A 12,198-nucleotide genomic window follows, 5' to 3' on the forward strand; every position below is an offset into this window, starting at 1 on the left:
GGGACCAAATAGGTATAATTTTGAAAGTTTGAGGACTAAAAATAATAATTAAATAATGAATCTATAGTAAAATGTAAGAGAGTAAATGATATTTATGTGCACAATATTTTACCCACAGCATTTAGAGTTTTGTGTAATACTTATATACACTTGCTTTCACCATTGGTAGTATAATAGCAAAAACATTAAAACTAAAAGCAAAATCCCATAGCCCCTCACATATTTTTCTATTCTCCATTGACCATTTTTCTCTTCCTAACAAAAATTGATTGCTTTTGAAGTGGGGGTATTTTGATATTTTCATATGGTATTGACCCGGGCAACCCGGTCAAAACTCGATGACCCGGTCAAAATTCAGAATCCGAATTTTAAACCGGACCGGATCTAAAAATTATAATCGAAACACTCTCTTTTCATAAGTTAATATCACGTCATCATATTAAAATAATTTAAAAAACTAAAAAAAAATATTTTTTTTTAAATACGGCTGGTGAGCTTAATATGAAAAAAAGAGAGTAAATTAAACAGAATAAAAAAGAAAGACTAAGGCCTAAAATTTGACCTTTCTCAAATAAGAAAACGTTTCCCCACCCCCGAAATTGCATGTGAATAACACACTAGCAGTTCCAAGGCGAACTTTTATGGAGATTAAACAACACCATAAGCATCCACATTCTCCAGCTTACAATTTACTTCTCCAAGCAGGACCACGTCTCAAACTTCTTCACCAAGTCCACGCCCATGTAATAGTCTCAGGCTATGGTTGCAGCCGATTCCTTCTTACTAAGCTTCTCAATTTAGCTTGCGCTGCTGGCTCCATTAGCTACACGCGTCAAATCTTTCTCATTGTCCCAAATCCAGATTCTTTTCTCTTCACTTCCCTTATCAGATCCACCTCCAAATTCCATAACTTCTCTGTTTATTCCCTTTACTTCTATACCCGCATGGTCCTTTCTAATGTTGCACCTTCAAATTATACTTTTACGAGCGTGATTAAATCTTGTGCTGATTTAGTGGCTCTGAGACATGGGAGGATTATTCATGGTCATGTTTTGGTTAATGGGTTTGGATCGGATGTGTATGTTCAAACTGCTTTGATGTCTTTTTATGGAAAGTGTGGAGTTTTGTGCAATGCGAGGAAGGTGTTTGATAAAATGCGTGACAGGAGTGTTGTGACGTGGAATTCGATGATCTCGGGGTATGAGCAAAATGGGTTTGCTAAAGAGGCAATTAGATTGTTTGACCGAATGAAGGAAATAGGTGTTGAACCGAATTCGGCCACGTTTGTGAGTGTTTTATCCGCTTGTGCTCATTTGGGTGCATTTATTTTAGGGTGTTGGGTGCATGAGTATGCTGTTGGGAATGGTTTGGATTTGAATGTAGTGCTTGGCACCTCGTTGATTAATATGTATACAAGGTGTGGGAATGTGAGTAAAGCGAGGGAGGTTTTTGATTCGATGAAGGAAAGGAATGTGGTGGCTTGGACGGCAATGATTTCTGGGTATGGAACAAATGGTTATGGTAGCCAAGCAGTCGAGTTGTTTCATGAAATGAGAAGAAATGGATTGCTTCCTAATAGTATCACATTTGTTGCTGTTTTGTCAGCATGCGCTCATGCGGGGTTAGTGAATGAAGGGCGCCGGGTGTTTGAAAGCATGCGAGAAGAGTATCGTTTGGTGCCCGAAGTGGAGCATCATGTTTGCTTGGTGGATATGCTTGGTCGTGCTGGACTTCTCGATGAAGCATACAATTTTATCAAAGAAATTCATGAAGAGCCAGCACCTGCTATTTGGACAGCGATGCTTGGAGCTTGCAAGATGCATAAGAATTTTGGCCTTGGAGCTCAAGTTGCTGAGCATCTCTTAGCTTCTGAACCAGGAAATCCAGCTCATTATGTGATCCTCTCAAATATATATGCTCTGGCAGGCAGAATGGACCAAGTTGAAATGGTTAGAGACAATATGATTCGAAAATGCTTAAAGAAACAAGTTGGCTATAGTACAATAGATTTGGATCGTAAGACTTATTTGTTTAGCATGGGGGACAAGTCTCACACTGAGACAAATGAAATTTATCATTATCTAGATCAGTTAATGCGGAAGTGTAGAGAAGCTGGTTATGTGACAGTATCCGATTCAGTTATGCATGAATTGGAAGAGGAGGAGAGAGAATATGCACTTGGATACCATAGTGAGAAGCTTGCGATAGCATTTGGGTTGTTGAAAACCAGCCGTGGGACTGTTATTAGGATTGTGAAGAACCTTCGAATGTGTGAAGATTGTCATTCTGCCATTAAATATATTTCAGTTATCTCCAATAGAGAGATTATTGTTCGTGATAAGCTTCGCTTCCACCACTTCAAGAATGGCTCATGTTCTTGTCTGGATTTTGGTGAAGACTCCTTTTGGCATCTTTGAACCAGTACGAAACAAATATCATCTAGTTGTGCTTTGATGTATCACCCAAAAATAGACTTGGAGACGCATCAAGATTTAACTGGTCAATAGGAGTCCCCGTGTTGTGGTTGAGAAAAGCAAAAACATTCATGAAGGGCATCGATTGCTCATTTTTCAGCCTGGATCCTCTTGATTAAGACATGAATCATTGTAGACATGGGGGATGAAGGGATCATCACCAAATTCATTTGCACAATAGCTGCCTTATTTCCTGAAATGTTGTCATTAAGCTATTACTATTTGGATCATCCCGCAAGAAGCTACAAATCTTTCAGTGTTCCTTGATAAATACCAAGCCACACTGGCAGCAGAAAAACGGTGCTTTTCTTTATGTGGTTAGTGATCTAAGGAATTGCATCAGCAGCGAATACAAGAGTAATAAGAAAAAGAACAAGAAGACGAACCATCAATTGTCCATTTAGCTTTAGAAGTGTGATCTTGTAAGATTATCACATATGTAAAACTCTGATGAATTCAATTTCTTTTTAAGAAAATCAGTTGGTACAATTCTCAAAGGTAACAAATGTGAAAAGATTTGCCTGGATATCTGCAGCATTTGGCAGAACAGTGTTCTGCAGCCTATTCTTTTCAGCGAAGAGGACTGGCTGCATGATGCGCCTGCAAGAAGACATCTGCCGCAAGCAATTCTCTAATCATAAACATAAACAATCAAATAGAAATCATAATGTTTATGATCTTACAACTTCATGACTTTCACGATCAAATAATTATCTTAGGAAAGTTACTGCGGACATTTGTCTGGTCTTGCTTTATCTTGGGATATGCAGCTTTGCAAAACTGCAAATCATGGTTGGTGAAAGTCCAGAGGTCCTCAATTATCGAAGAAACAAATCCCGGTCATCCTTACCACCCTCACACTATCAATCAAATATCAACCCGTCTTTACTGCTGCTACAGATAGACAGCAATGAATCTGAAAATGCGGTAGAAAAACTATGATTAGGGGGGTGAAATAACAAGAACAGCCCCGCTTTCATATGCCTAGTCAATGAGAATTTTCTTTTTCTAATTGAAAATGTAGGCCAGGAAGAAATAAATTTATCTTAGCTCTTTGGCTGTTAAGAGTTGAATTTGATAAGGGGTGTGAAATACTTTGATGGTATTTTATAATTTGCGTCGACATTAAAAATATATTGCATAAAAACATCATGTTTTTTCTTCTGTTGGTTGCGGGCAATTTGGAGTCTGGAGAACCATACAGTCGTAAGAATTTCATGCCATGCAAGCTGCTTTGACAATGTTCCAAAGGAAATTTAAAAAAGCAGTGACACCATCACTATAAAATCATTTACACACCAATCCAAATTTTATTTTATTATTCAAAGTTTTGCAGTCTGCGCAACTCACAATACATTATTGTTTTTTGAGAATATGTATTTAACTGAAAATCACCAAGAACACGTTGATATCATACAGAATTACAAATATAGGAGGAATGCCTTGCTATGCCCATTCATTTCTCTTGCTCAATGAATTGGCTGCAATCAATTCCTTTACCAGAAAATGCCTCCACAAGCTTTGAGAAGAGCTTTCCTAGCATGATTTTGAACCCTGTAGAAGCACCCTTTTGATTTGCATGCGGAGTCTTTCCACTGTCAGGTGCATACGCCACCGGAGCTCCTTCCAGATATGATTTACAAGACGATAGAATATTCTGGGAACGTTCACTTAAGTGCTCCTCCACGAGAGCCTCAAAATGCTGTAACAGGACATTGACACAATTAATCCTGATAGTAAACAGCTTTCTTTTACCGTGTTTCTACAGTATTCATAGGGGGGAAAGGGAAAGTTTGAGGAAATAACAGGATATGGAAGTCCAAAATCCCGTAAATCTCACATAAATAGTTTTAATGGAGAATTTTCTTGTAAACATAGTATGGACACTCGATCATCATGATATACAGTACTTGAAAACGCATTTATTGTTGAAAGTGTTGACTCCACCCTGCGATTTTGGAAATGAAGGTGCCTTTTCAAGGACCATGCCAAATTCATCTATGGGATCTAAGCACCCCCAATAATATTAGACTAATCCAAAAGTAACGAGTAGTAGTCAACAAAGCAGCAGTTGGCTTTCTAATGATATAATGATTATTATCTCAAAGACAACTATCATCATAGTCATTACTAAAATTGATGCAGCAGTGGAGTAATTTTGATACCAGAAATGTTTATTTTACCTTTGGTGGTTGGCGAATAAGGTAAAGCATGGACTTCCATGTCATAAGGAATGCCTTTTCATTATAGCTTATAGAGTTTTTCTCTCCCTCAGCCCTCCCTATCTGCTTATCATACCCAGCTTCGTTGAAGTATGGTTCTTCATTAAGCACAAGGGCCTGGAGGGAGAGAAGAACTTGGAGAATACTGGAGCTTTCTGGATTCCATACTTCAGAGCCTGAGCCTGTCCATGTGTTGAGGAGACTGAGACAGATTTTTCCAGACTCGTACAAATTCGGATTGACTCGAAGTCCACCAGAACGATAATGCACCGACTGCACGAGAGATTACATTGACCAAAGGTAAGTTTCTTGTAAAAAAGAATGCATCCTCATTCATACAAGTAGATATACAGTTAAAAGAAAAAAATATACAGAATTCTAAATTGGATACCCTAATTTTAAAAAAAAAAATTATGTCCCTTTGAACAATGGCACTACATAGTCAAATTAACCCTTTGGTAGAAGGGAAAACAACTTATATAGACCATGTTGTCTTTGAACCCTGCCTGATTTGCAGCCATTTACTCAAGCAGCTCTAGAGTGTAAGAGCTTTGGAGCTTCAGATTAACTTACAGGTGGTTCCTGAGGATACTCCGGTGGAAGAAATATATCGAAAAAGAACAGCCCGTCATGATATGGAGTTCCATTTGATCCAACAATGGCTGCCCGAAGGAGATCCATTCTATCCTCATAGACGCGGACATAGATTGACTCTGTTCAAGTAACCAAAGGTCTTAGAAATGATGCAAAAGTTTAACAACTAACCTCTTCACAAAATAACAATCAAAAGTGAAGTACAGAATTAGATAAAAAGCTTACCAGGAAGATTCTTTTCTAGAATACTCCATTCCTGTTGAACTTTCTTCAACCAACCTCTTTTCACCTGTGTAGAGAAAAGACAGAAAGCATATGATTGATTATTCCTGTTGGCCACTAAGTTTACGGGAAAATGAAGTCAAGTTTCTGACCTGAGACAATGCCAGTGCATTGCCTTCACCATAAAAAAAGTGGTGGTCAGAGCAATCAACAACCATATCAAATCGTTTGAACTGTTCTGAACTATTGCTGGCAGATAAAGATCGATGTTCTTTGCTTTCCTTATCATCATTGGCTTCTGGCTTTAAATTTGTCCCTTCAAATCTCAGGATGTCACCAACGACTGAAGGTTGCAACTCCATGCACAGATCACAAGTTTCCAGCTTTTCTTTCTCCTCAGGTGTCTTGGATCGATTTCCATCTTCAGAAATAGAGTCAGATGATATTGGGCCAGACACTGATGTGGAACCAAAGGATCCAAATATACCTTCTGTAATCCTTGAGAAAAATCCAAGAGTGAATTCAGGAAGGGAAAAGGAACTAGACTCCCATGGGCACTTAGCGTTCTCATTGCCAAAGCTAATGGAATTTAGCGAGTCCTGAGAATGTAACTATTCTTCAGTACAAATTTTCATAGGAGATGAAAATGCGCATGATACAACAAGCTTTATCAAATAACCAAAACATTAATTTAGAGCCTACTTATGTTTCATTAATTTCTTTTCCCAACAGTTTATTAAGCAATCAAAATGGGCATTAAGCTGAGTGAGTTTTTAGTAGTACAGAATATTTTTGTGCTATTCAGCAGATTAATCCTAGATGTCTCTATACTTCAAAACTCAACAGATCATTCGCCAGAATTGTAACAGGTGAAACATGTCGCAAAACTGAAATCCTGATTTGGCAGAAGCCATTTCAGAAGTCCATGGCTCCAGACTCGACATGCAAGTTGCTTCCTTAAATTCATTTCAGAATGTTATCACCCATATAAAACTCCCAAAACTGGAGAGCAACTCTATTTTCTTGTTACAAGAGGAGGGGGGGAGGGTGAATTTACCTTTCCTTTCAGGATTGAAAATTGTTCGTCATGATCAACCGTCTCTTTATTCACTTCCTCTTCACGTTGTTCATGTTGCATGATTGTTTCGGCTGAAACTTCACATCTATCAATTCGAAAAATGTGATTAGGTGAAACCTGTAACAATGCCCAACATGGTATTAAAGATTGATGCTTCAATCAATCTCCTCAGCAATGAATGAAGAACAAAAGGCAGAGAGTTATTTAAAAGCTGATTTCAGAAGATGAATTACGCCCTACATTCTAAGTAACTAGAATATTTAACTGGTCTTCGAAACTGAGATTATCATAACACAAATATAAATCCTGCTGATATATGTCAAAAGGAAAAGCAAAAGAAATTCAAAATACTGACCCCAAAACTAGACCTGTATCCAAAAGTGCTCGATAAATTAATTTCCTTTTTTAAGTCAGACCATAATGTGAATATCACTAGGAGCAGGGTGGGGTGAACTAACCCAAGTAACCTGCTGGCCCTATTTCTATGGCTCATCTAGGATTCTGCCGAAAGCTCAATAATGGTCTCCTCTCTAAAAGAACAAGACAATTTCCTATAAGTAGCAGTGCAAAGTCCAAACAACTCTTAGTCCAGTGGCTGCCGGGTGGGTTGCAGGTTTACGACATAAGCAGCAAGATCTGTAATGAGTAACGAGGATAAGGAAATATGCATGTTCTAGATAGTAATAACCAGACTAACTAGAGCATACATTGCCAGTTGCACTCTTGTTTTTTCATAAAAAATTCAGAATTAGCCTTTGGATCTTGTGTAACTTCCATTCTATCACCCCTTGTTCTGTCACACAAAGCACAACTTACAACTGATGATAGAGAAATGAAGTGAACTACACCTTCTACATGTGTCCAAGACAGTGCAAACTCATCATGGACTCTCAAATGCCTACTAAAACTAGAAAATGGTAAATCAATTAACAAAATAATAATATTATTTCAGATGAAGAATGAAAATGGCTAGAGCTCGCACCTTGGTTTTGAGACTAGAAGCCCATGTCACCTCAACATCACCATCTTCAAAACCTGTCACACAGCCGATACAGGATAAGTAATCAACCTGATCTTTACCATGGGCACAGCCTTCAAGAGCAGCATCCGCACCCATTCCAGTGTCTCTGTTCAAGTGATCTTTATTAGCTTGATCCAAATTTTTAAATACAATATCCCCATAAGAGAAGGAGTATTCAGGGTGTTCAACCAGTTCATAAGCACTAACAGTTTCCTCAATCTGGTCACTTCCTACAATGTCAGCCTGGTTCACTCCAAAGGATTTCCATTTCACCTTAACAATCTGTTCCTTTGCATCCACGCAATTCACAAAACCCCATTTTTGGTTGCCTGAAACATATGGATCCTCACAAGCACCCTTGCCTAGTACGAATTGCCCAGGCCAGAAATCATGAGCGTTGACAATGTTTACAGGGAGCAGAGACTTTGAATCCAATCCCTGCGAGCAACTACCGTCCTGCCACACAACATTAACAATGGTTTTTGTCTTCACAATAACAAATATATCCTGAAAAATTGGAGAGGGGTTCAATCCCGTAAACCCCTGGCCCCTCTTCCTGTCCTTTTCGATGATCTCAATGATAGATGCATCAAAAAGTATCCGCTCCTTCCCACCCGTACAATCAGCCAAAGGAAGCATACACCAGTCACCAAGTTGCCAATTTTCATGCAAAAAGCATGACAACAAATTGAGTTTTTTTGCATCCTGCAAACGCTGAGGAGCAGGCAAACTCAAATCACTACCAACAAGAGCACAGGCAAGCCAATCTACAGACACCAAACCTGCTTTTACAGCAGAAACAGTCCCTACATCCTGATTTTCATTCCAAGCTCCACATAACCATGTAGCTGATTTAGACAGCGCTGAGAGCCTGATCTGCACTCTCTGTCCTGGATAATAAGGATGCATCGAATCTTCAAGCATGTTGGGAGAAATTGGCGAGAGCTTTTCTTGATCCACTGCAGTGACCTCACAAGATGTCCCATCATCAAAAATGACAGTGACAGATTCAATAACTTCATCAACCCTTCCTATCCAGGGTCCGTGAACCACATAATCTCCCACTGAAATGGAACGAATCTTCAAAAGCTTCTTTGAATCAACATCTTTTATGATTCTTCCATGACTACTTTCCAAGTTGACGAGCATATTGACATTTACAACTCTGCCCATCTGTCCAGATGGATCGGTCGCAGAACAAACAACGTCTCCATGTATGAAGCCCCTCTCAAATGAGAGGAAATCATCAATTTTCCCTTTGCTTTCCTCCAGACTAGAGAGAATGCTGCTTGCCCTCCCGCAATACAGAAAATCAAGTTCTTCTATGTCCTCACTGCTACTGTAATTTCCACTGGAACTTTCCCAATCAGAGTCATTAGGAAGCATATCCATCGCGTACACCAATATAAATAAACTTCAGCTCTGAGACAAGAACAACATGATGATTTAAGGTAATAATAATCCAAAAATGCAAATTTAACAAATGAGTTGAAAAAAAAGAGACATGAGTAGTGAGGAAGAAGAGAGAAGTACCGTTCAATTAACACTTTTTCCAAGCAACTGTCCAAGAGCAGCGCCTGTAATGCTACGATAAACACACTGACAGTGGATAACCAAATGGTTGTGTGCCAGAGGATCGAACAACAGGTGGAAATAATGTGGAATGGGTTGAACAGTTATGTATTTTCTCAATCAATGCTGAGGATCAATATAGATATCCCAACAAGATATCCTAACCTTTAAAGGCAGAGATGACGTTCGAAACACCAAAAATTTTCCTTAATGGGATAACAGGAAGAAGTTCCTAATGCCAAAGGAGATTTTCCCTACAGGGATAACAGGAGTCGACGAGGACTCCAAATGCCAAAGGAGATTTGCCCAACAAATAGACTGAAGCTTCCGCAAGAAGAAACTTCCAAAGAAGATAATGCACAGCTGATAAATTGATGAGCCACAACTGTTGCAGATAGGAGTGAATTCAACAGAGAAAAAAGAATTCAATGCCAAAGAAGATCTTCTCTTCACATGGAGGGGAATTCTTGGTGGATGATGATAGATTACAGCTATCTGAAGTATCAACTCTACTCGAATATTCACTTTCAGGTGAAATTCCTAGCGAGAGAAACTTCAGTTACTTAGCCAAAAGAGATTTGCCCTAATTAAGAGCTTAATCTCAAAGTTTAAATACTACTACCGTCTACCAACTCTTAAAAAGTAATAAAATTTGCTTCTTTTGGGAAGCAGATTTATACTGCCAAAGAAGATTTGCCCTGTTCAAGCCAAACTTTCTGCCAGGTTGATCTAGTGCCAATTGCCAAAACCTCATGAAACGTACTCAGCTAAACGGATTAAGAACATAAGACCAGGTCACCCAGACAGACTTCTTGCAGCTTAACTTGATTCAAGGAAACTTGATCATGTGCTCAATGATATCTCAAAACAGAACTCTCTCATAGCCACCTGTAGTTGCCAAAAGTAAGCCCTTTTGCATATAGTTCAGGTTCTCCATGCAACCTACAAGAACAAAACCTATAGTTAATATTATATAAAGAAGATATAAGCCCATAAATGAATAAGTCACGAAAAGGTAAACTTTTTCTCAAAGAATTTAGTTATGTAAAAGTAGGAAAATCCAAAACAAGGCAGGCGCAAATGTTTAAAAGACAGGTTTGAAACATGATGGATGAATTTTTCTGCCTATCGTAGCCATACTTTCTCATGAGTGAAAGCCCTTGAAAAAAAAGAATATTAATTCCAAAAAACAGAAATCTACCCCCATTCGATCTGAAAGAAAGAACTCTTCGATTCAATTTTATGTACCATGCTTCATGAAAACATACATAAATTCACAGACACGGGCAGATATATTGACAGAGAGCAAAAGTATAGAAATATGGAAAATGTTAGCCCCATGCATGTTGAATATATCCTAAAGAAAGAATCAAATCGCCTAAACTATGTTTCTCTGCATATTCCCAGGACAACTTCCTTCAATAGCAGCATCATAAAGTAACAACTAACAACATAAATAAAACTATATAAAGCACATATGCACCTTCTAAACATCTGAAAGAATTGGATTCCATCAAAAGCCAACAAAGGAATCGGATTCCAAATCCCAAAGCAATTCAAAACAATATGATACGTGAAAAAAAAATGAAAAACTAACCTCAAATAACAAGAACCAACAATCCACACCGCAGTTCTTAAGACCTCCAAAACATATAACAATGCATCAACCCCACCATGAGGCATAGCATAAATGCACATTCTGTATGCATGCGTGCATGTAAAATTAAAAAAGAAAAGAAAAGAAAAGAGAGAGAGAGAGTTTAAGAGAAAAGTACCATTTGAAGCTTCTATGCATCACAGGAGCCATGCGTGCAAACTATCACCAGCAGTCCAACACCACCAAGAAAACCACAGAAAGTACTACGTGAGCCAATCAAAAGAGGTCAAACCAGTCATAACTCGGCAATAAAAACAAGCTCTTTGACCTTTCTCACGCACCAAGGAAAGAAGAAGAAGAAGAAGAACCTTTAAGTTACTGGGAAATCAGAGAAGTCAGTAAGGACGTCCGCTTTGAATCACACACATCAAGCCATAAACAGAACTGGAGAACATTGCACAAATACAGAGACAGTGAGTGGAGAAAGAAAAGGAAACAAGGGGTCGATTTCTTTATCTCTCTAGAATTTAGTTGGTAAGTGTTTAAGGCTGTTTTGGTTTGTTTCTCTCTCCGGAATCTGAAACGTTGGAGGTTTTTTCTGAGTGCTTAAATTTTCAGTTCCGTCCAATACGATATAGAGACTGCTATCGCGGAATATACCATCAGTATCAGACACAGACACTCTGCGGTACTCCCAAGAGAAAGAGTGAACTAAAACAGTTATATGACTGGAATCACTAATTTGCCCATTTCATGTGTTTGTTTGAAGGTTCTTATCAAGAAAATAAACATTAATTCGCCTTTAGGGATAATTTAGTGTCAAAATATAGCAAATCTTTCTTTAACTCAAAGTAGTTGAAAGGAGAGGGAAAAGAATTCATTATGATTTGATGTCTTAGATTGAAGTATTTGATAAATACGTGAAAATTAAATAAAATCTTTTGAATATTATTAAAATGGACGAATAAGAGTAAAAATGTAAGATTGTCTACTGTTAATTGATAAATTAAAGTGTGTGAAACTCCATTGATAGTGGAGTAATTCCTTGAGGTTGAATTGAGGGTTTTTTTTTTTTTTTTTAATGCCAACGAGATAGAGTCCTTCCTTTATAATAGTCTCCCATCACTCAAGTTTCTTCCACTAATGTTATGCTGACTTTCTAATTGTGCCTTGTCGGATTGCATATTCAAGCAAAATCTGGGTAAGCCAGTCGGCAAAGTTAAAGTTTTACAACTTGTTTTTTTTTAAATGATGTTGAAAAAAATTATTTTTTTATTTTAAGTTAATTATTTTTTAATTTTAGAGTATGATATTAAAAATAAAATTTAAAAAATAAATAAAATATTATTTTAATATATTTTAAATAAAAAACATTTTAAATAATAACCATTACTCTATATATATATATATATATATGG

At 37.8% G+C, this 12,198-nt stretch overlaps 2 protein-coding genes across 4 annotated transcripts; one reads left to right on the forward strand and one right to left on the reverse strand.

Annotated features, from left to right (window-relative positions):
• The first annotated feature begins 527 nt into the window (after positions 1-527).
• LOC7456795 (pentatricopeptide repeat-containing protein At2g33760) lies at positions 528-2,950 on the forward strand. The gene has a single exon (XM_002305762.4). The coding sequence runs from the start codon at positions 642-644 to the stop codon at positions 2,415-2,417; it is 1,776 nt and encodes a 591-aa protein (XP_002305798.4). The 5' UTR covers positions 528-641; the 3' UTR covers positions 2,418-2,950.
• An 814-nt stretch (positions 2,951-3,764) lies between these two features.
• On the reverse strand, positions 3,765-11,673 carry LOC7456794 (probable ubiquitin-conjugating enzyme E2 24). Of its 3 annotated transcripts, none has more exons than XM_052452213.1 (9): positions 10,959-11,673; positions 9,145-10,125; positions 7,573-9,033; positions 6,570-6,707; positions 5,665-6,111; positions 5,516-5,579; positions 5,270-5,409; positions 4,658-4,969; positions 3,765-4,176 (listed from the first exon to the last, which is right to left on the reverse strand). In XM_052452213.1, the coding sequence occupies exons 3-9, from the start codon at positions 9,001-9,003 to the stop codon at positions 3,931-3,933; spliced, it is 2,778 nt and encodes a 925-aa protein (XP_052308173.1). In that variant the 5' UTR covers positions 9,004-9,033; positions 9,145-10,125; positions 10,959-11,673; the 3' UTR covers positions 3,765-3,930. The 3 variants fall into 3 exon arrangements, with proteins under 3 accessions (XP_052308173.1, XP_002305135.4, XP_024455212.2); XM_002305099.4 differs by having other exon boundaries at positions 9,145-10,140; positions 10,959-11,579; XM_024599444.2 differs by lacking the exon at positions 10,959-11,673 and adding an exon at positions 10,781-10,919.
• Positions 11,674-12,198: the final 525 nt, after the last annotated feature.

Source organism: Populus trichocarpa, chromosome 4 (assembly GCF_000002775.5).
Source record: "Populus trichocarpa isolate Nisqually-1 chromosome 4, P.trichocarpa_v4.1, whole genome shotgun sequence".
Classification (NCBI taxonomy): Eukaryota; Viridiplantae; Streptophyta; class Magnoliopsida; order Malpighiales; family Salicaceae; genus Populus; species Populus trichocarpa.

What these genes read in the sequence shown, in the direction of transcription:
- LOC7456794 (XM_052452213.1), bottom strand. Translation starts at nt 9,003, where the DNA reads ATGGATATGCTTCCTAATGACTCTGATTGGGAAAGTTCCAGTGGAAAT. An exon ending in ATGCACTGGCATTGTCTCAG is followed by an intron (nt 5,580 to 5,664) that starts GTCAGAAACTTG and finishes TTCTCTACACAG; the next exon opens with GTGAAAAGAGGTTGGTTGAA. An exon ending in AGTATCCTCAGGAACCACCT is followed by an intron (nt 4,970 to 5,269) that starts GTAAGTTAATCT and finishes TCTCTCGTGCAG; the next exon opens with TCGGTGCATTATCGTTCTGG.
- LOC7456795 (XM_002305762.4), top strand. Translation starts at nt 642, where the DNA reads ATGGAGATTAAACAACACCATAAGCATCCACATTCTCCAGCTTACAAT.